Source organism: Caretta caretta, chromosome 4 (genome assembly GCF_965140235.1).
Source record: "Caretta caretta isolate rCarCar2 chromosome 4, rCarCar1.hap1, whole genome shotgun sequence".
NCBI classification, from domain to species: Eukaryota; Metazoa; Chordata; order Testudines; family Cheloniidae; genus Caretta; species Caretta caretta.
In genome coordinates this window covers 130,694,495-130,718,646 of record NC_134209.1, presented here as the reverse complement: position 1 = coordinate 130,718,646, position 24,152 = coordinate 130,694,495, and the positions used below count along the sequence as shown (strand labels likewise).

Sequence of the window (24,152 nt, the reverse complement as noted above, 5' to 3'; positions counted from 1 at the left end):
GTGTTAAGTAGTGGGGGAGCCTGAAGATATATTGTGGAGCAGTTTGCGGGACGGCTGGAGTGCCTTGTGGACAGGCTGGTGGAGCAGTTCGTAGGACGGCGGGAGCTGCTGGTGGGACGTGGAGCAGTTTGTGGACGGGCTGGTGGAGCAGTTTATGGGACGGCGGGAGCTGCTTGTGGGCTGCGGAGCTGAGCGAAGGAGTTCGTGGGGCGGCTGGCGGAGTGGAGGCCTATGGAGCTGTGGGGCGGTCAGCTTCAGATCATGTAAGGTGCCTCTTACCCCGCCCCCATCTCCACCCAGGTTGGGAGGTAAAGCTCTGCAGATAAACTTTCGAACTCTGGAGCTGCCCTGACCAGGGACAGAGACTTTTGAGTCATTGGACTTTTGGGACTTTGGGTGATTTGGGGTTGCTGGACTCAAGAACCAAAGGGAAGGGGGCATGCCCCAATTTGCTTGGGGTGGGTTTTTTTGCTCATGGGTTGTGTTATGAATCCCGTTGGTGGTGTTTCCCCAACATAATGCCACATTTAATAACAGAGAGAAACAAAGGTTTTTTGCTACACTCAGACTAGGTGCTTGCGAGAGGGCAAGTATTGCCTCTTGGAGGCGCCCAGCGGGGGTGGTATATATTTGTCCCAGGTCACTGGGTGGGGGCTCGAGCCAGTTTGCATCGTGTTATTGGAATGGATCCCCTAGATATTGTACCCGGCCCTTGTTGCTGCCAACTCTGACGGGCAGAAGGGTTACGCCTACAACAAAAATCCCGCTAGTATTGGTTTCTAGTTTCTTGCCAAAGCTACACGAACAAATCTGCACAGACACACCCCTAGAACCCCAACCAGGGGCATTCTATCTGCTACCCAAGATCCATAAACCTGGAAATCCTGGACGCCCCATCATCTCAGGCATTGGCACTCTGACAGCAGGATTGTCTGGCTATGTAGACTCTCTCCTCAGGCCCTACGCTACCAGCACTCCTAGCTATCTTCGAGACACCACTTTCTTTCTGAGGAAGCTACAATCCATTGGTGATCTTCCAGAAAACACCATCCTGGACACTATGGATGTAGAAGCCCTCTACACCAACATTCCACACAAAGATGGACTGCAAGCCGTCAGGAACGGTATCCCCGATGTCACGGCAAACCTGGTGACTGAACTTTGTCATTTTGTCCTCACCCACAACTATTTCACTTTTGTGGACAATGTATACCTTCAAATCAGTGGCACTGCTATGGGTACCCACATGGCCCCACAGTATGCCAACATTTTTATGGCTGACTTAGAACAATGCTTCCTTAGCTCTCGTCCCCTAATGCCCCTACTCTACTTCTGCTACACTGATGACATCTTCATCATCTGGACCCATGGAAAAGAAGCCCTTGAGGAATTCCACCATGATTTCAACAATTTCCATCCCACCATCAACCTCAGCCTGGACCAGTCCACACAGGAGATCCACTTCCTGGACACCACAGTGCTAATAAGCGATGGTCACAAAACCACCCTATACCAGAAACCTACTGACCGTCATACTTACCTACATGCCTCCAGCTTTCATCCAGACCACACCATGATCCACTGTCTACAGCCAAGCTCTATGATACAACCGCATTTGTTCGAATCCCTCAGACAGAGACAAACACCTACAAGATCTCTATCAAGTGTTCTGACAATGACAGTACCCACCTGCTGAAGTGAAGAAACAGATTAACAAAGCCAGAAGAGTACCCAGAAGTCACATACTACAGGACAGGCCTAACAAAGGAAGTAACAGAACGTCACTAACCATCACCTTCAGCCCCCAACTAAAACCTCTCCAGCACATCAAGGAACTACAACCTATCCTGAAGGATGACCCATCACTCTCACAGATCTTGGGAGACAGGCCAGTCGTTACTTACAGACAGCCCCCCAACCTGAAGCAAATACTCACCAGCAACCACACACCACACAACAGAACCACTAACCCAGGAACCTATCCTTGTAGCAAAGACCATTGCCAACTCTATCCACATATCTATTCAGGGGACACCATCATAGGGCCTAATCACATCAGCCACACTATCAGAGGCTTGTTCACCTGCACATCTACCAACATGTGCCAGCTATGTCCCTCTGCCATGTACATTGGCCAAACCGGACAGCCTCTACACAAAAGAATAAATGGACACAAATCAGACGTCAAGAATTATAACATTCAAAAACCAGTTGGAGAACACTTCAACCTCTCTGGACGCTCAATTACAGACCTAAAAATCGCAATTATTCAACAAAAAAACTTCAAAAACCGACTCCAATGAAAAAAGGCAGAACTGGAATTAAACTGCAAACTGGACACCATTAAATTAGGCTTGAATAAAGACTGGGAGTGAATGAGTCATTACACTAACTAAAAACTATTTCCCCACGCTAATGTTCCCCCCTACTGTTACTCACACCTTCTTGTCAACTGTTCGAAACGGGCCATCCTAATTATCAACACACAAGTTTTTTTCTCCTGCTGATAATAGCCCACCTTAATCGACTGGTCTCGTTAGAGCTGGTATGGCAAGCCCTATTTTTTCATCTTCTCTGTATATATATGTATCTTCCTACTGTATTTTCCACGACATGCATCTAATGAAGTGGGCTTTAGCCCACGAAAGCTTATGCTCAAATAAATAGGTTAGTCTCTAAGGTGCCACAAGTCCTCCTCGTTCTTTCTGCTGATACAGACTAACACAGCTACCACTCTGAAACAGGTCTTTTGGGGATACTGATACTTTAGCTAAGGGTAGCAGGATTTGTTCTATAGTAAATAAATGTGAATACATGCACGGTGTACCTGTTAAATAGATCTATGACTTTATGTTAGTCTAGAAGTATAATGATTGGAATAAGTCAAAGAATGGAAAACAAAATAAACCATAGTCAGAAAATAACTGATCATCTGGTACATGGGCTGCTGTGGCTGTTTCAGACAAAAATATATGTGAACCTGTGTGTGTGTGTGTGTGTGTGTGTGTGTGTGTGTGTGTGTGAACATGTGTTCATTATATGTAAATGCTTTCAATTTCCAATTTTCCTTCTTTTCTTTACAAACTTTAAATGTCAGACCTATGGAATAGCTTATTAATGTATTTCTTTTGACTGGAATATATTACATATCTACTTGATATATATGCCTTGAAGTATGAATGAATATTTATGAGCAAAACAATAAAATAAAATTGAAAAGTCAAGAAAATAGACCTTCAGAGTTTAGACACATGCTAGACATCATATTGCTAGACATTAATTAGACACATGGCTATTGCCTGTAAAGCACTTCTGGATGAAAGACACTCAGTAGATATGCTATGCTTAAATCTAGTTGTAGGCAGAAATTTATGCCAGCCATCCTATATTACAGCACCATAATTGCTATGGCAATTTTGCTATTCTAGTACAGCTAAATGAGAAGGTGCGAACATTACCAAACCCTGTAAAATCTAGCTCTGGGAATTTATATAATGCCGTTTAAATATCTATAAAATTAGATGCAAAAGTTTAGATGGAGTTTCTTACCTATTTGCTTGCTGCATTTAGACTCCATTTTGCTCGCAAAATGAACAGGATCAGAGTATACTTTAAGAAACCATCTAGAGGAAGGAAAAAAGGACACTGGAATAAGTATCTGAAACACCTCCCGAAGGTTTTAATAGAGGCAGGGATATTCTAAACTCCTATTTCTTCAAACTTTTATTGATTTCAATGCTTCTGCTTGTCCACTTTAAATACATATAAGACATTTATCAGTGTGGTAACTGAGCACCATAGAATCTGAAGGAGACTGGAAATATAATGGAATGATATCCTGTCCATTTCTTGATTATGCAAACCATGTAATTGTTGAACACTCTTTACAGGTACAGCTAGCTGGAAGAAGAAAGGGAACAGGGGGCAGTGGGCAATCACAACATTTTTCACTATTTTTTCCTAATTCTTGGTTGAAATTTTGTTTTGATGCATATTTGCTTGCCAGCTCCACCTCAAAAAGGTATTGATGACCACAGAATTAAATTATTCAATATGGCAAATTAACAAAGCAGCAATAACTGACTAATTTAGTCATATAATAGAGCTGTGATAAGACATTCAACATGAAATTTAACACTTTATGCATTTCCCTGTTTTAAAGTTTGCAGAGCTTTAGTAAAAATGCTGTCAAGTATCAGGAGGTAGCCGTGTTAGTCTGTATCCACAAAAACAACAAGGAGTATAAGCTTCCGTGGGTAAAACACCACTTCTTCAGATGCATGGGTGTTTTACCCACGAAAGCTTATGCCCAAATAAATCTGTTAGTCTTTAAGGTGCCACCGGACTCCTAGTAAAAATGCTGTGGTTCATGTAAAACTCTCTAGCCTTGAGGGGCAGGGACTGTTGTTTTGTTCTGTGTTTGTACAGAGCCTAGCACAATGCAGCCTAGTCCATGGCAAATTAGTAATAGTAATAATAATAAGCCCTTTTTTGTCAAAGGAAAAGATAGGCTCGATTATCTGTGAAAGTTTCAAGTATCTTTTACTAATACATTTCATATTGTGAGTATCAGCTGGGATGGGTTATATGAATGAAGTCAAATGGTATTTGGTTTGCTTTGCTGATTGGTTCAGCTAACCCATTCACTCAGGAGGGTCAGCAGAAGCCATTTTGATTTAATTGGACTTGTTTTTCTAGATAAAGCGGCTGTATTTTAAGCGTCCTCCTTCAGCCAGTCAGAAAAACAAAACTAAAGCACGAATTTCTGCTTTTCTTCTAGGGGTCAGGTATATTTCCTGGGATCTCTTAGTAACCACTGACACTAACTTATGGGCTCTGCTTCAGACTCAGATTTCTATGGGCCAGCAGCACCACTAGAGTGGTTCTCTGCTGATCAGGGCTTAATTTGTAATGAAAGAGGTGCCGGGGCTCGAGCAATTTTTTTTACATTCATAACTGATGCAGCAAGCCCAGAGGTGCCAGGGCTATAAATTGCCAAATCTAGAGGTGCTGCAGCTCAGCATTGGCACAAATTAGGCACCAAGGCTGATCCCACTCACCTGGATTTAGGGATTAGTGACCCTGGGATGATCCCAAAGGAGACTGCAAAAAGGAGCTTGACTGCCACCTGCCAAAGAAGCTGGAGTGATGTAAGAGGCCAGCAATCCTTCCCCACTAAGATGATGCAAGTGAAAACTATTTTTTCCATGTTTTGGATTTTGAAAGTGAAAATCTTTGACACCACTATAGAGCTTTTCAAAACCTAGGTCATTTCCATTGCATCCTTAAACATCCAAGTGGATAGCCACCAGAGTCAGGAAGAAGGGACATTGGTTTAATATCTAATACAAAAGATAGTAAACCATCTCCCTGAATACTGCACTATGGCATCAGCACTTATTTATCTGACTTGGTATGGAACTTAAGAAGGAAATGAGTGAGAGATCTGTAGACCTCCTGAATAAAGGAGGGAGCCCTCCAAAGCCAGCTACAAAATGCTGTCAGTTTAAAGTTGTCTGTATATAAATACACATTCTTATACATATGAAATAGGAAATTGAAGTCAGGTGCCTACTGATGAAAAGGAATCAAAGTCTCTGCAGCAGCTTTAGACACTGTGGTCAGGTCTTCACGCAGTGATCCACCAGAGATGTCTTCAGTAACTCTTCTGTTCTCTTGATAAACTTTCACTGCCATGTCTGCAGCAGTTGTCTCTCTTATGAGGTTGTCAGGACATAATACAAAGAAAGTTCCTTAAAAAGAAATAAAATATATTTCATATTTTAGAGAGATTGAATTGTTTTAATGTCACATGTGGCTTTTAACACAAGCATCTAGAATGATCATTTTAATTGATATTAATTCAGAAGACTATTTTTAATCACAATTTTAACACATATTTTTAAATTCTAAACTTTTATTAGCCAGAGTGAATTTAATGCAAACTAAAATGACACTTATAGTGCAAAATGTGGAGCAGAGTCAACAACTACTAGTAACTGTAGAAGTCTTTTAAATTGTAACATTAGAAGGTATCAAAGGACTTAAGACACACTTGGTGATATAGTGCCCCAGGGCCTGATTTTGCAGTCCTTGCTAACTCATTGGTGTCAATGAAAGTACTCGTGTGAATAAGGGTTGCAGAATCTGGGTCACTGTATATTTTTAAAGTCTGGAAGTTTTTAACGTTCCTAGGTAGGTTTGTTTACTGGGCTTGTAGAAAAAAATACATTTTAAAAAATGATCTGCAGCTATTTATGCTATTTACTGCCAATGCTTCTAAAAAGATTCAAGATTCTTCTAACTTTGTACAATACTATGGTTTTTGTTCCAACTCTCTTTCTGTCTACATTCTGATGCAGTTAGTGTCTGATTCAAACCCAGTGAAATCAGTGGAAAGGCTTCCATTGATTTAACTGGAGATAGATTAAACCCCAACTTTTCACTCTTACATTTTCAAAACCAAAATCTTTAAGGGGCCGTGGGGACTATACTTGTTTCTATAATAGTTATCCTTTTACAAATACAATCTTCCTTACCTTCCTGTATTAAGAGACCTCTGTACATCAAATTTAGAGACTCTTCATTTATATCGACTTCAATTCCAGCTTCTTCTTGTTTATCCTCATTCTCTTCTTGGGAACAGAGCCAGAAAGACTGATCTAGCAACAAATTCTCCATGCAGTGATTTATAAAACCTAGTAAAAAATTAAGGTGGCCTCTTTAATTAAATTAACACAGAGACTTCTCCAAAAGGCAATAAATGGTGGTTACCAGTCAGACAATCCAAATTATTGCTTAAAATACGATGTCCAACTGCTGTTGGATTGCAGTATTGGCAAAATGCACATGCACAACTCTCATTGACATCGAGAGGAATCTATGACAGACTCAAGGATATACACATAAGAGACATTAATGGATCGATGCTGATTTATTCATTGGAGTATCTGGCCCAGTAGGAGTAGCAGTGAATTTTAAGATTTTCATTTATTTCTACTGCCAACAAATAGCAATTTGCAAATAGCAGCAAATATGTAAGGGATGCATTTAAGAAAAGGCCATGAAGCCCAAATATTGATGGTGGAAATGTCAGAGTTCTAATCAAGGAGTATTTTGCATAATCAGCTGCTCAGTGCCTCATGATACGTGCTGTTCACAAAGGTCTTGCCAGCCCATTAGCCAGCAGTGCCTACTCCTCTTGTCTTTCTTCATCTTACTAGACTTTTACTACCACTGCAACAAGTCCTGTCATCAGTTCCCTACTTCTTCCTAACATTTTTCATCCCTAACTGCATGGAATTCAAGACTCAAGAGCAAAAACATTGGCATCAGGATCATGAATAAACTGAGCAAAATTATATGTCTACAAATGAAGTTCTCTAGATGGAAAACATCATGGGATTTTCCATCTCTGACATACTTCCCTGCAGGATTCTCTCACCACTTACTTAGTCCCAAACTGTCAAAATTGTCCTCCAATATTGGATGCTCAACTTCAGACACCTAAGAGGTGCTGAGCTCCCAAAACTCCAGTTAAAGTCAATGGAAGCAACCTGTGTTCAACAACTCTCAGAATCAGGCCTAAGGCCCATATTTTCAAGGGTCAAAATTTGAGATAGCTAGAGCCTGATTCCAGAGGTGCCGAACACCTTTCAGCCGGATTTGGCGGTGGTCAACATCTCTTAAAAGTTTGGTTCTAAATTACTGAAGTTGAGCACCCAAAAATGTAGGCAATGAAAAAACATGGACATGTTTGAAAAATTGCCCTTAATTTCCTATATAAAACTCTCCATTTCCTATATAAACTCTCCTAGCTAATCATTTCTGTTTTCTGAATCTTGTATGCCTTACATCTTAAAACTCTCACTCAGTGCAATAGGACATAGAGATTATACCATTTTACAGAGTTTAGAACATGCAAGGCCTATATTAGAATATCTGCTTTGGAAGATAGCTGAATAATTATGCATGCATGTGAACTAGAATATCATCCCAAGAATCATACTATCTATGTGACAAGAATGAATTTTTTCTTTAAGATGCCACTGTTAATAGGATAATTAATTCTCCTTGGGAAAGACAGTATTAGGAAGATGGAGGCTTGGTCCAGTGTTTAGGGTTCTAGTTTGGGCCATGGGATACCTGGGTTTAATTCCTGGTTCTGCCACAGATCTCTTGGGTAAGTCATTTCATTATCTCTTCCTCATCTGCAAAATGAGGATAATCGTACTTCCCTACCTCAAAGGGTGTTGTGAAGATATAAAAGACTGAGGTGCTCAGATGCGGGGGCAGATAGATAGTATTGCTTTAAAACAATCAAAATTATACATTAAGAACCAGTGCTTTTATCTTGCTAATCCCTTTCAACAATTGTTTCCAGCTAATCAAAAAGTTATGTCTACAATAAAAATACAACAACAATATTGAACAGTCCTGCAGATGAAATTGCTTTACCAAGGGAATAGTAGGTTAAAAACTTCCATATTTCTTCAAATGTTTTAAATGTCACCACTATTAGGTCTTGGTCACTGTGAATAGACAACAATCTGGCAGACAGCTCCTAACAAAGCAAACAAACACATTATTTCATTATACTCTTACAGGTAATAATAGATTCATTAAGTTATATCAGTAATTAAATTCAAGAAAAATGTTTCTATAAACACACACACAAAATCTGAAAATTAAAAAGCTGAGGTTCTTCATAGTGTCAGTTATTCATCCACATTGCACATACAGAATAGATGAAAAAATACACACTCCACTAACATCAATGGCAAAACTTCCATTGGCTTCACTGGGGCCAGGATTTCACCCAATACCTTTAGCTACCTGTTTGGGTCATAAACGTTCACCTAAATGTATACTGTGGACAGATTTCTCATCTCATTTATACTCTAAAGCTACATTGGCCACCATAAAATTCCATTACAGTAAAATTCAGAAGAAGAGTGTTTTCGTTTGCTGTTTTCTCGCGGAAAATTTAGCTAAGCTCCCTTTGCCGACAGAAATGAACAGTTACTACAATTTACACCAGTGTAACTGAAACCGGAATGTGATCCTGTGTGTGTGCGAGTGAGTGAGAGAGAGAGAGTGTGTGTGTGTGAGACAGAACATTTAAAAGCTTAACTAATAATATTATATCTGTGCCTTTTAGGGGAGCTAATGTTACTGTGAAAGCCCACAATAAAAGGTGCACTATGAATAAGACAAGGCATGAACGAGGCTGGGGTCTCTTTCTCATAAGCTGTGTTGGAGCAGTATGTAAACCATGTCTGCAGTTATAAAGGTAAGAGCTACACAGCCCGGCAGGAGACCCCCTCATAAGCTAATGGAGATACAGTATTCCAGCAATTTCTAGCCAGCAGTCTTATTATAGAGCATGATTACCTTTCAACTACGAGATGTTTTAAAACTGTGGGCTAGAGCCTCAGCAGAGGAAGTGACCTTTTATCACAGTGTATGCACAAGAATGAGAATTAAGGTTGAGTTTACTATGTTGCTTCCCAACTGTGGCACGCTCATCCTTAATGTTCTAATAAGGCAGGATTTTAATGGAATATGTGTCAGAATATGGAGAGCACAATAAATCGCCTACTCTTCAAATAACCTATGGCTTTGTCTGGTCACAAATTTGCAGTAAGTTTTACGGAAAAAAAAAAGTTTTTAAATGATATAATTAATTATGAAAGTGGTTTAGGTTGGACATTAGGAAAAATTGCCTGACTGTCAGGGTGCTTAAGCACTTAAACAAATTACCTAGGGAGGTTGTGGAATCTCCATCACTGGAGATTTTTATGAACAGGTTAGACAAACACCTGTCAGGAATGGTCTAGTTATTACTTAGTCCTGCCTTGAGTGCAGGGGACTGGACTAGATGACCTATTGAGGACCCTTCCAGTCCTACATGTCTGTGATTCAAAGATTATTAATTCTGTAAAGAAACTGCCATACAAACGTATGTTTAACACAACCTATGCCAGATAACATTTCACCCACTGTTCCTTAATAAAAGAGTACTGACCTCCTTTGAAAAGCGCTTTGAAGTCTTCCAATGAAAAGTGCTATATGAGAACTAAAAGAAAAGGAGTACTTGTGGCACTTTAGAGACTAACAAATTTATCTGAGCAGAAGCTTTCGTGAGCTACAGCTCACTTCATAGGATGCATTAAGTGGAAAATACAGTGGGGAAATTTATATACATAGAGAACATGAAACAATGGGTGTTACCATACACACTGTAATGACAGTGATCACTTAAGGTGAGCTGTTACCAGCAGGAGAGTGGCGGGGGGGAATTGCAACTTTTAGGTCTGTAATCGAGTGACCAAAGAGATTACAGACCTAAAAGTTGCAGTTCTTCAACAACAACAAAAACTTCAAAAACAGACTCCAACGAGAGACTGCTGAATTGGAATTAATTTGCAAACTGGATACAATTAATTTAGGTTTGAATAAAGACTGGGAGCGGATGGGTCATTACACAAAGTAAAACTATTTCCCCTTGTCTATTCCCACCCCCCTCCCACACCCCACTGTTCCTCAGACATTCTTGTCAACTGCTGGAAATGGCCCACCTTGATTATCACTATAAAAGATTCCCCCCCCACTCTCCTGCTGGTAATAGCTCACCTTAAGTGATCGCTCTCATTACAGTGTGTATGGTAACACCCATTGTTTCATGTTCTCTATGTATGTAAATCTCCCCACTGTATTTTCCACTGCATGCATCCCATGAAGTGAGCTGTAGCTCACGGAAGCTTATGCTCAAATAAATTTGTTAATCTCTAAGGTGCCACAAGTCCTCCTTTTCTTTTTGCGAATACAGACTAACACGGCTGCTACTCTGAAATATGAGAACTAGGTATTATTAGTAGTATTTTACTCATTTCAATATCTTGGGAAATATTCCATCAATTTACACACAATTTATGTTATTTTTCATTTACATAACATAAATGGATTACAAAAAAGTGCTGCTGTCTCTTTAAAAAACTGAAGCGTCATATTCCCAGATGGTCCCCTTCATCTGCACATAGATCTATGTATTCCAGTCTCTACACCTGATTAAATATTAATACAAGAACAGAATTACAGTCTTCTGAGACCAAAATCTATTAATAAATTGCCTCCAAAGGCTGAAATATCACAACCTCTAGGCATCCTGCATTACTCAATATCAAAACAAATTCACCATTTTATAAGTAAATTTGGCATTATAAATCTTGCTTTTCTGACCGTCCTTTTCCTAAATCTGTTCTTAAACACTAGCAGTGCCTTAAAATCCAGTCATTTGTGCACAGTCGTTTCCCCGCCCCCAAGAAACATTCATCAAAACAGACTAGCAAGAAAACAGGTTATAAAGTCGGTAGAAATAACAATAGCAGACGGGTAATAAGAGATCTTGCACACGAAAGAGACAACAACATGTAGAAATGGATACTATTAACTCAATGCTAAGTAATGAAGATTTCAGTGTTTGACTTGTTAGTGAGAGAGATGGGGAATCCATATTAAAATGGATAATGCAAACATGAACCATGCAGAAGACAACCACAGAAGATCAAATAGTTATCATTCCACCAACATGAAATGATGATGATTCAAATCATTTTTGAAACTGATGCTATTGAGTAAAAATGTTTGGACCCAAATCTATAGCATCCCAATACTTGGGGGCAATCCTATCCAGGTTTGGTGAGGAGTATGGTGAGCTGGAGCCGGTTCACACCGGTTCGTTGGAACCAGTTGTTAAATTTAGAAGCCCTTTTAGAACCGGTTGTTCCACGAGGGACAACCGGTTCTAAAAGGGCTTCTAAATTTAACAACCGGCCAAATGTGGCGTCTTAGGGGCCGACTCCATAGGTGCTCCAGGGCTGGAGCACCCAAGGGGAAAATTTGGTGCACCCACCGGCAGCTCCCTGCCCCGCCTCTGGCCCCAGCTCACCTCTGCTCCGCCTCCACCTCCTCCCCTGAATGCACCTCCCCGCTCTGCTTCTCCACCCCCCACCCCAGGCTTCCCACAAATCAGCTGTTTGCACGGGAAGCCGAGGAGGGCTGAGAAGCAGGCAGCGGCTTTGCGCTCAGGCCCAGGGAGGCGGAGCGGAGGTGAGCTGGGCCGGGGGCGGGGCGGGGGGCGCGAGGAGAGCCTCCTGCGCCACAGCCAGTAACACGGGGGGCAGGGGTGCGCCAGGGAACCGCTCCCCGCCCCAGTTCACCTCCGCCTCCCTGGGCCTGAGCACAAAGCCACCGCCTGCTTCTCAGCCATCCCAGGCTTCCCACCGAACAGCTGATTTGCCGGAAGCCGGGGGGGGGGCAGAGAAGCAGAGCTGGGCGGCGCATTCAGGGGCGAGGCGGAGCGGCAGTGAGCTGGGGCTGGGGAGCTGCTGGTGGGTGCTCTGCACCCACCAAATTTTCCCCATGGGTGCTCCAGCCCCGGAGCACCCACAGAGTCGGTGCCTAAGGCACCACTTTGGATGTGATCAGCGGGGGAAGCAGCCGCTCCGCCTGCTCCCCCCCTAGCTATGCTCCCCCGCCCCTAGGAGGCAGGGGGACCTGCCAGATGCTTCCTGGGAGCCGTACCAGGTAAGCACCGCCGGGACTCCCCACCTTGCCCCCCAGCAGGCCCCTCTGGCTCTTAGGGGAGGGGTGGGCACCCACTACGGTGGCCCATGAGACCGTCCTGCCCGGTTCTGGGGGCAGTCAGGGGACAGGGGTGGGGAGTGGATGGGGCAAGGGTCCTGAGGGGGGGGGGATGTGAAGGAATGCAGGGGGTTGGATGGGGCAGAAGTCCCGGGGGGCGGGAGTGGGCAACAACCCCCTTGGGGGGTGAGGAGGGACCGCTGTTAAGATTTTGGCAGCTTATCACTGGTGAGGAGCTCATCCGTAATGCAAACCCGTATTACGGGAGAATAAAAAAAAAAAAAATGAACCCATGCCACTGATATGTAATTTAAAACTACAAATAGTCAACCCTGATAAATCCCATATTTATGCCTCTCTTCTTTACTTTACTTCTTTACTTACTTCTTCCAAACTGCTTGGAAAAATGTGATTTTTTTTCCTTCCACTTTTTTACAAAAACACAAACAGCTAAAACTAGCTAGTTACGCTTTACATGCAATGCATTCAGCAGTTTTATTTAAAATGCCTTCTGCTTTGTTCTCCAGTATTTCTAGTTCCATTGCTATGGTAATAATTTTATTGTTTGGTTTTTTTCTAAATCTAGAACATAATGTCTTATTCCTTTCTTTACAGACATCTGCTATACACTTTATGTAACGTATAGTAACAATCACACTAATAAATAATTGATCCTATTCTTGTCCATTTCAATGTCCCAAATACTGTGGCTTATTTCACTTCCTCCAGTTGGGTTCATTTGTTCTATCAGTTGGTATTTGAGCTAAGAAAGGAAGGAGTGCATAACAAGACTAGTCTTGATTTTCACTGAGAGTCAGAAGATACAAAGGCGTCCACATGATTGTGTGTATCAATTCTGTGATCATCTATAGTTTGTCCCTTTTCATGTTTCTTCTTTTTCTGTAGACAGATTCTGCTTTCATTAAGTCAAGAAACTACTACTTCATGCCTATAGAGTTGTTTTCTGCATCCAGGTCAGAGACAAAGATACAAAGGATCTTACTTCCAAACATTCTTAATTGAATATTTTCAGTACACACAGTTTTGTGATATGGATAGCATTTCAGGTCCCTTTTACATTTGTATAAATTGTACAGTACCTGCAATTTGGGACTTACACACGTTATCTTATTAAATGAGTTGGTCTGGCACCTCTCACAATAGTTAGAATTTTTTTTCTCTCTCTCTCTTTCTCTTTTTCTCCCACTTTTGTTGGACAGTTTCACTGGTAGGATGTGTTCTAGGCATATCCTTTTATACCTCCATTATGTGCATTAAAAGTGTGTATGAGGAAACTCAAGAGCTGTACCAATTTTCCATTTCTATATCTTGAATTCCATTTGCTTTTCATTGGGATGTTAAACTCCGAACTTGGTTTAACTGGTATTTTCTATTATTGTGGCGCTGTCTCCAGTGCATTACTCTAATCCGGTCCATTAATGAAGTGAAGTAGCCAGACTTTTAGAAGTGCTTACCGTGCAACACAGCCCATTTTTCTTAAATGGAGTTACTGAGTCCTGACTTCTTTTTAATACCTGGCCACTCTGAGTGCCTAAACAGGAGCTGAGCCCTTTTGAAAGTTTGGCCATTATTGTCAATATTAATATTCATTCATTTTACTATATTTTGGATTTGTATGTATCTGAATATTTGGTAAACCTGCATGTTTTCTCTCTCATTTTACTTCATCAAACAGATGTTGTAATAGTGTGATCTGTCTGATCCTTTGAGCACTGGAAGTAAATTTCTGATATAAATAAGACCAACTTATCCCAGAGTGCCACTGTCTCCATTATTATACCTTCTGTTCCTAAATACATAACAGCTTCATGCCATATAACGAATGGGCAAAATTCATCTGGGTTCCTAGTGTCGGCGCAAAGCCCTACACATCACTTAAGCCCTGTACAGGTATCAGGCCAGGTTGCCTATGCAAACCATATGTGTAATAGGAATAGTTTCCTCATTGGTCCTGCATAAGCCAATATAGAGGGTCCTCTTGTGAGAGCCTGTGGGCCCTTGAAGGGGGGGAGGAGACACATGTTGCTCCCCCCTTCACATTTCCAAACTCAGGAGCACGCATTTTTGCTCCCCTGTGCCAGATGAGGTGAAGGAAAATCAGTCCTTTAATTTACATTAAATGGAGCAGATTGAAGCCAATGTCATCTCCTGTAAGCAAGTATGGCCCAGAGACATGTAGAGATCCCATTTTGATCTGAGCAATTTTGGTCACCTCCAAGTCAAAAATGACAGTGTCTGTGGACTGCATTTGACCACCTTCAATTTATACACACACATATACAAATGGGAGAACAGACCCTTGCACGTTTCAGAGGTTAGTTCGATGATGCTGAAATGTTTTGGTAGACTCTGTTATTGATAACACCCCAAACTGTTCTGTAAATATACCAGAGCTGACTTACACTAAAAACTGCCATGACCTCCCTGCTGTCATTCTCCAGAAGACGGAGTCGTCCTCTCAGTTCTCCCTGCAGTCGGGGGTCAGGAAGTCCACTCTTTCGTTTTACCATGATTAGCTTCAGGGAGATATCTGAGAAGAATATTGGTTTATAGTCACACAAGTTCTTTGGAATGGGAGAGCCAGTTCTGCCGCATTTCATTTATCAAGAAAAGGCTACTCTGCTGATCAAGAGAAATATAGAATAGAATACCGCCACTAGCATGACATCCATGGGCATTTGCTAATTCTGAATCTACAAAAATACAAGGTTGTAAAAAAATAGTGAAACTCACCGGAATACAATGAATAATATTGTGCACTTTAACCTATTCCCATTGCTCGGAGCAGCAATTTTAATAGGAATGACAATGAACTTTCACTTGAATGGGCCCCAAAGCACTTTACAAACCAATATGCTATAGAAACAATACACGGGGATCACTTCACCTACCACTCACATGCTGACATCTGTGGTGAGATGTGGCTGCTATTTAATAGCAGCTGGCAACATCACAAAAAAGTTTGAAAGAAATGAAAAATAACTTTTTCCAGCAGAAGCTGTGGGTGGGAGAAGGAAATTAGGGTAAATAGAATGTAGGTAGTTACCCTGCCTGAGTTAGAATTGAGCCAGGATACAAATTATTACGAGAACTGGTCATGTTTCCTCCGACCCCCCACTCCACCCCCATGGAAGACTTTGACTTTTTGTTGAAAAATCCACAACCAAAAATTTTTGGCTGAAACACAGACGTTTTCAGATGAAAAGTTTTCAACAAAATCTCAAAATTATCCATATAAAGTAAAAAAAACCCCAAAAAACCCAGTCCTACTTATTATTCCCACTCATAGAATCTTTGAGGCCAAAATGAGCAAGACCTTGATTTTACATGTCTTTAGAAGTAGGGCACCAATAAAACACAATGCCCTCCAACAACAGGCTGAGGAACTGTTTCATTCCTAGTGCAGAGGGAAGAGAGCAACCTATTGAAAAATGTGTTCTCGCTAAGCCTTACCTAAGTGATTGTAATACCTTCCCCAAAACTGTATCTTCACACATTGTCCTAAACTGTTATGCACTGTTAGGAGCCACTTCTCCGAGGACCATTAACAGTCTGACAGGCTCAGTTAATATTAAAGCTAATGTAACAACTTGTAAAATCTCTTTAAGGCTGGGTTGAAGGGTGTTATGGAAGGGCAAAGCATTATTAAGGAAATTGTTATTTAGCTGCGCATCAGTAAACTTAGAGTCAGTCACGAACATGATAAACTGTAAATGCTCTGAATACTATTGCTGAGATAAGTATTAATTTGTACCACTGACTCATTCACTTCCTTTGCAGCTATTAAACAGTACTTCAACCACAATAAATCCTAAAAAACCATTATCAAATTTTCAACCAAATACACATACACGACCCTAATAAATAAGCAATTTCTGTACTTAAATACTAGATTTTTTATGTTTTTTCTTCAAATTATTCCAAGAAATTAACCAATAATCCTGATAAATCACCCCCTTAATCAGCTAAAGAGTTAATATTGACTGATGTGAAACACTTCTCTCTGTAGAGGTTGAGCATGCTGCCCCCTTGGCCAATTTAGAACACACTTCAGGACTCATTAATATCATTGGAGTCTACCTATTTATGTTACTAGGCTCTGAGTCAGATCTTTAAGAAGTAAGGGCTCAATTCTGCAAGGCGCTGAGCACTCCAGTCTGATTCAGTGAAAGACTTAAGCAGTTGTTATTCATTAAGGTTATTCCCTTAAAATTAATTACTTATGTATTTTGCTGGATCAAGCTAGAGTGCTCAGCATATGTGAATCTCTCCATTAACTTCAATGGGCTTTGGATCAGACTCTAATCAATTGGGACCAATTGGAATTCACGGAGTTGCATTTGCTTACAGTATGTTCAAGTTGGTTCAAGTTCTGGACCAAATGTCTAACTCATCAGAGCACAGCACTGCCTTTAGGACACCAAACCATCTTGAGGTATCGTGCAAGTCATTTACCTATGCATATATGTAGTTACTCTATTTGCTTGAAAACAAGGAAAAATCAGCATGAACTACAGTGGTTGCCTCTGAAAGTTTTATCCAATGGACTATTTATTTTCCCCACAGGTGAGGGGGGGGAAATCTAAACAAACAGAACAGAAACATGACATTTTCAAGTCATTGAGCAGAACATGAGCTGCTCAACAACCATAAGTACTAGGGCTCAACTCCCATAAATACTAGGACTGCAACCCTGCTGCACCTCCGTACCCGGAAAGTATCCCTACATCTTTGCTAACAGATACAGCACGGCCAAACCTAAGGGTTCACAAAACATAGAGAGGGCCTTAAAGATCACGAGATTGACTTGAAAATCATGATATACCATAAATATTAAGTTCTTCTTATGGTGCCTTCTGGCTTGAGACCATTGAAGGTACAATCTGTAAACATTTTCAGGCTTTTATCCATGAAGACTTTGAATTTTGTTTTTTTAAATAAAAGCTGAGATTCTCAACATATCACATGCCTCCAGGAGCTAAGGTTTAAAAAAAAAAACATTAAACATTGTGAGACTTGTGATAAAATTGCAAGAGTTGGCAACCCTGGAAATATCACTTATCTAGTAGCTCAGCTGAAGAGCAAAGGTTAGTGGAAAAAAGCAAATACTCAAATGATGTGTAACAGAGAAAAAGGTCCTTCCTACCTGTTGGAAAACTTTCTGCTGGACTGGGTGGTATCCTTGAACTGGCCTTCAGGCAGTTATTCTGAGAAAAGTCTATAACAAATAAAATGGCTAGTAAGAGGCATTTTCATAATCAGACTGAGTAAAAACAGCATAAACATATTTTTAAAGTTCTGATCCTTTGCAGTGAACAGTAAAGGAAAAAGGTTGTTTATGCACAAAGAAAGTCCCAAAGACTTCTTAAGGGAATTTAAGGGTTTTTTAAGTCACCTCGCTCCAGAAGGAGAGATGGCAGCTCAGTAAACTGAGTGGCCATGCTGTAAGGCACTGGAAAAATCTCCTCACGCTGCCTCTTTCACTTCTGGGCCTGCTCTGGAAGAAGAGATGGAGGCTCAGTAACCCTCTGCCATCTCTCTTTTCAGAGCGAGGAGCCAGTTTTAGTGGTTCCCCATGAGGGATGGGGAACCCCTCCCTCCAGAGTCCAAACCCAGCTCAATTGCCATCTTTCCTTCCACTCACATCAGGCACCTTCCACCCGAGCTGAGCCCACCACGCTGGGATCTACATCTCCAGGGACAGGAAACTCTAAATGGCAAGGGTTGTACTACAGAGCCCAACCCAGAGGAGCAACCTGCAACTGAGCTCTCCAGGGCCGGTGGACAGGAATTGCCCAGCGTGGTCTTCCCAGCAATGGAGCGGGGACTCTCCAGCTGCCCCACATGCCCCTGCCCAAGCCCCTTCCACTCCCCCTTCTCTGGCTGACCATGATTCTTTTAATCCTCTCCTTACCAGTCACAGAGCCACCTACTCTCCCCTGATCAACAATATCCTTCTGCCTTCAGTCGCAATATCACCATGCCCTGAGCCCCAATATCTCCCCTTTCCTGCCTTCTGCTCTCAGCCCCAATATCATCCCTGTCCTGCCTCTAGCCCCCAATATCTCCCCTGCTCTCCCTCCGCTTAACCCCAGGCCCCTTGACAGACTCAGTGCTACCCCAGTCACCCCCATTCCTGCCCCCCATGGATCTCAGCTCCTCAGGTCTGTCTTCTGTCCAGTGTCACCTATTAAGTGATTCTATCACTAGATCTAGCAAAAGTCACCAGAATGTCACCAGATGCCATTAAAAGTTTAGTTTGGTGACTTGTCACAGCAAAGCTTGAAAAAATCTGTAGCAGACCTAAAAAAAAAAAAAATAATAATCACCAGATCTAGTGACAAACTTGTTCAATTGGCAATACTGTGGAGGCTGCAGTGTGAAGAGACGGCGCCCCTGCCTCCCGGTATGCATGCCTCTGCGAGTTCCAGCCCTTCCTTCTCCCCCGCAGGACTTCAGCAGTGTAAACCGGCATATTCTGTGATTCTATTTCCACTCAGTGTTTTCAACCCAGTCCCACGGCATTGCGTGAATACACCTCATGTTGAGGGGAGCCAGTAATGTTTGCCTCCTTGCAGAGTAGGCTGGGGTGCGGTCCCAGACCCATTGCAGAGGCAGCAGCAGTGTAGCACTCGCTCAGTGCCAACCACCGGTTTTAACTCACGCTCTGGAGCTAGACAAACTCACGTACCCGGCAGGTTGGGTGGAGGTGAGAAAAGGAGAACGTCTGCCTCACAAGCCTCCACAGCTCCCACTGCAGCAGGATTCTCGGGAACTAGGTAGCCATGGGAACCCCCTGCAGCAGTCCAGCACACCCCAGGGGCTCATTTATGAATTGTGACTCTGCACAAGGTAACACTGACCACATGAGTATTATCTAGCACAGGGGTTCTCAACCTTTTTCTTTCTGAGGCCCCCCCAACACGCTATAAAAACCTCCACAGCCCACCTGTGCCCCAAACAACTGTTTTTCTGCATATCCGACAGATTAAAAGTCAGGGCCAGCATTAGGGGGTAACAAGCAGGGCACTGCCTATGGCCCCACGCTACATTGCTCGGGCTTTGGCTTCAGCCCTGTGCAACTCAGGCTTCGGCTTTCTGCCCTGAGCACCAGATAATCTAATGCTGGCTCTGCCCTCTGGTTTATTTTGGCGAACCCCCTGAAACCTGCTTGTGGCCCCCCAGAGGGCCTTAGGCCTCTGGCTGAAAACCACTGATCTAGCACAAGGAAACCTCATTAGGATGAGAAGGGGACGATATAAGATACTTGTCACCATTGTAAGTATTATAGATTATATAAGTGATACCCATGAGTAGATCTTTTCTGGCCTCTCTCAGTCCATTGAGATGGTTTCCATGAGTTTCAGAGGGATGGGATAACAATATATTTACATTTATCTCCTTTCTTCCAGGCATACCAGCCGGTGTTTGTGTGGGGTCCTATGGCTGCATCCTTATGGGATGGTTTGACATTGAGCAAATACTCAGTAAGTTTGTCCCCTCAATATCTACTTCTTATCTAGTCAACTAATTCAAATGTACAGTTTTAAAAAAACCTCCAATCTAATCTCTATCAGTCTTTGAATAACAAAGACTCCATGTAAAAGGACTAAAAGGCTTCATCCTTCTCTCTATATTGCTGACCTGGATGGAAGAGGGAAGAGAAAATAGATGCAAAACATTTAACATACCTTTCAGTTTGAGTTAAATCTGGCAATATGGCAGCTGCGGAAGAGGCCTAACTGGATTTAATGAGTATTATTATCATAAGTATAATCATTTCGCATCCAGACTGTCAGCTCTGATTCTGTGCTTAGTCACAAGCCCAAAACAAGCCACTTTTTAGAACTACAATGACATGCTACTGCTTTGAGCATGAATAGAAGTCTAGAGTGCTGCTTAATTAGGAAATGTTTTTGATATGTGGACTTGTCACTATTGCTATTGATACAGCACCAGGGACTAACTTTTTCAAAAGTTTATTTATGACTCACTAAGTGCTTCAATGGATAATAACCATTTTCACATATATCAGTTTCAGGGGGGAAAAAACCAACAAGTTTTTCTGTAACCTTATGCAAGTACCAGGGACCATGAGCAATCATTTGTGTGAATTAAATATAGATACAAGTTCTGATTCTGATCTCATTTTCACTAGAGTAGCCTAGGAGTAAATCCACTCAGATTTACTGGAGTTACACCCATATCAAACCAATCTAAGTGATATCTTAAACAAGCCCAGGGACCTAACGGTAAGGCTAAGGCATACCTAACTTTAAGCATGTGAGTAGTCCCACTGAAGTCAATGGCGCTCTTTGCATGTTTAAAGATAGTCACATGCTTAGTTATCTAGCTAAACTGGAGATTGAATTCTGCCCTTGGAGATTGCACCTGGCTCCTGGACTGCAATTGGAGTTGCATTTGCGCATCAGAGGATACAATTTCTCCCTAAGCCATTTGAGATACAATTTGTAAAAACTAGCAGTTCTTGATGATTGGGAGAAATAGTCTACAGAAACGGTACTCATAAATTTAGGGGAGGATTTGAAAAAGTTTACTCAATCAGCTAAAACTGCTAGGGGAATTTCAGTAAGGAGAATATAATTATCGGAGTTGGTATTTGGTTCAGAACATTTGGATTAACAACCCTCCTCCTACGAAATGTGGGGTCCATGGAATATTTAATGAACACAAATGATCAGTAATTCTAAAGACAGAGGCCCTAGATGCGCAGTGCCTTCTAAGACTATAGTTGGATATTAGTTCAATTCTGAGTCAGAGAGAAGAATGTCACTTACTGAATCTCCAACACCAACCCTAAAGCAACTAGGTGTTCATAGGAGTCCAAACCAATCAACCCTGTTTGTGAAGTCTGATGGATCTTTGCAAAAAGCGAGTCTTTCGCAAAGTACTTATATTCTACTATTCCCTTGGCCCTGGAATATTGATACAATGTAATCCTAAACCTTATTTTACCTCTGATTTAAGATATTCTGGAAAAAAACCTGAAAAGGAACCATTAATATGGTCATTTAGCCCCTTTGGAAAGGAAAGATATAGTTGTTTGTATTGCTCAGTTTAACAGTTGTAGAAGTTCTTTAGGAGGGAAAAAAGTGCACAACTGAAAACACACCCGACAGTTCTCAGCTTTGTGCAGCACAAACAAGTGAAGAGCAAAAATGACCAGACGATATAACAGTGAAGGACTTACCCATGGCCATTTGTCCTTGCAAAGAGACCTCCTCTTCCATGTTAATCGATGTGGAAATGGCAGTATTAGCTGCCACATGCGTACAATCAGACACACTCCTCCCCAGCTGCTGTTTATTTCCTTCCCAAGAGCTAAGTTGTTTCCTTTCCAGATAGGGAGCAGAGCTGCAGAATCCTTCTTCCTCCATCAGGGTGTGGAGCCCAAAACCAGAAACATTGCATTCCACTGCTGCTGCTGGAGCTCCAGCACTTGCAATGCCAAGCAGTGCTATAGAATTTGCATCGTCCGAATTCTAAAGAGAATCAACACAGTATATAAAAACTCACTATTAGGACTCTGCTTTTAATATGTATTCAACAACTTTCAGCACTGTGTGTGCAAGCAAAACATTTCCATCACATTCAGCCCAGTAGAGAAATCATATACAAATTGAATTCTCCTTGATTGAATACTGAAAAAATAAAAAATAAAACATGTCAACCAACTAAGGATTCTTTGTAGCAAGAAAAACTATACTGTGCTCACCAGTTCAACAGTAAGTTGAATTCTGTGCTTCTTCCTTAAAACCTTCCATCATCAGATTTTTTTCTCCAACAAGATCTCAAGCTCCCCCAATACTCTGATCTGGAGGTGTAAAGAAGCAGTGTTGTCACATGGACTAAGCAAGAGGCCGGGGATCAAGAACATGTGAATTCTAGTCCGAGCTCTGCCACTGATTCACTGTACAGTTTTTGTAATGGGAGCTATTAGAGTAGTCCCTTTCTAATCATAATCATCATGTTTATTACTACAGCGCCTAGGGACCAACCCAGATCAGGGCCCCTTTGTGATAGGCATTGTTCACAGAGAATAACAGATAATCCCTGCTCCAAAGAGCTAACAATTTCATAAACAGAAAAGAGACAGAGGGTAGGGGAAAGAGTTATAACACACAAGCAGAGCCACTGATGTGATGGCAGCAAATATCACGTTAGTTCCATGTTTGGGGGTATTTGGGGGGAGGAGTTTGGAAGGGGTTTTTGGGGGGGTTAATTAAGAAGAGATTAAAGCGAAAGAGAAGGGAAGAGAGAGGGAGGAAAGGGGACACAAGCAGTTGAGAAGAGGGAGGGGTTGAAGATATGAGAGCAGGGTGGAGTGAGGCTCAGGTGAAGATACTGTGAGGACGGGGGCAGGAGAAGGTTGAAGCAAACAGCCAATCAACAGAGGGCAGAAAAAGTCCAGTTAAAAGTCTTCAGCAGCCCCTGCTTAGGCTGATTCTGCTGATGCTGTGTGGGCTTCAGTCTCTGGCTCGCGCCTCCCCGCAGTTTCTTTCCCAAATCCCGCATGGCAGGGGGGATGCTGCACAGTAGGAAATAACTTTCTGTAATCCAGATGAAGAACATGTAATAGGGACTAGAAATTGAAGAGCAGCCTCTTTTCAGCACTTGTATGTCACACCTTTACTAAAGCCCCGGTACTTAACTTCTCTGGCTCAGTTTTCCCAACTTTAAAATGGGGAAAGTAATATTAATGTATCTACCTTATTAGTATGTTGTGAGGATTAATAACTGATGGTTTATAAAGGCTTTGAAAACGGTAACTGCTGTTACACGTTAGTTCTGATTGCTTCCTTCCTGCATGGCACTTTGAGCCTATTACACCCCAGGAAAAGGCTTTGGCAAATCTGGATTCATTAATGTCTGGATAAGCAGGGAGAGAGATAAGTATGACTAACAATGAAAGACAGAATGAAATTTACTTATGCCCATTGCCGATTGTTCACTCCCTGCTAGCTTTAACACACAGCCTCCCAGGAATAGCATTCATCCACATCACAGTGGCAATGCAGTGAAAAATGTCAGTAACATTTTGAAGAGGACAAGATTGGTGGTATAGGTACTGCATTCTTAAAGAACGCAAGAAAGGGAGCTGATTTTTGTGGATTCAGTTAATGATCCACCCTCAGTGCTGGAATCTTCAGGGTAGAAGGGCTAAGTCAGAGGTGGATAATTAGTTATTAGCTCCCTGCAGCACCCTAGGAGAGGTATGTGGTGCAGGAAATTATGGGCTGAGTCTGGAAGCAAGAGTAAAGGAGGAATGATCTCTAAGAGTACCCGTGGCTGGCCCGTGCCAGCTGACTTGGGCTCACAGGGCTTGGACTGCAGGGCTGTTTCACAGTGCTACTCCATTGCGGGCTCTAAATGGGAATATTTGGGGGCCCCTTCTACACAACACATAATAAAAAAGCAAATTGAGGGCCCCTTTGAGCTATTGTTTAGTCTGCTTACGCCTAGTG

At 42.0% G+C, this 24,152-nt stretch overlaps 1 protein-coding gene across 4 annotated transcripts in view; it reads right to left on the bottom strand.

Moving 5' to 3' along the window:
- SH3TC1 (SH3 domain and tetratricopeptide repeats 1) overlaps positions 1-24,152 on the bottom strand; it is a 55,363-nt gene that overhangs the window by 23,894 nt on the left and 7,317 nt on the right. For 3 of the 4 annotated variants that reach the window (XM_048848978.2, XM_075128054.1, XM_048848980.2), the window contains exons 2-9: positions 22,403-22,501; positions 21,878-22,169; positions 17,813-17,884; positions 15,069-15,196; positions 8,458-8,563; positions 6,540-6,698; positions 5,576-5,753; positions 3,550-3,623 (exon numbers count right to left, since the gene is read on the bottom strand). In XM_048848978.2, coding sequence (XP_048704935.1) covers positions 3,550-3,623; positions 5,576-5,753; positions 6,540-6,698; positions 8,458-8,563; positions 15,069-15,196; positions 17,813-17,884; positions 21,878-22,064 — 904 coding nt within the window. In that variant the 5' untranslated portion in view covers positions 22,065-22,169; positions 22,403-22,501. The remainder of the gene's footprint in view (positions 1-3,549; positions 3,624-5,575; positions 5,754-6,539; positions 6,699-8,457; positions 8,564-15,068; positions 15,197-17,812; positions 17,885-21,877; positions 22,170-22,402; positions 22,502-24,152) is intronic. The other variant, XM_048848979.2, reaches the window with a different exon arrangement.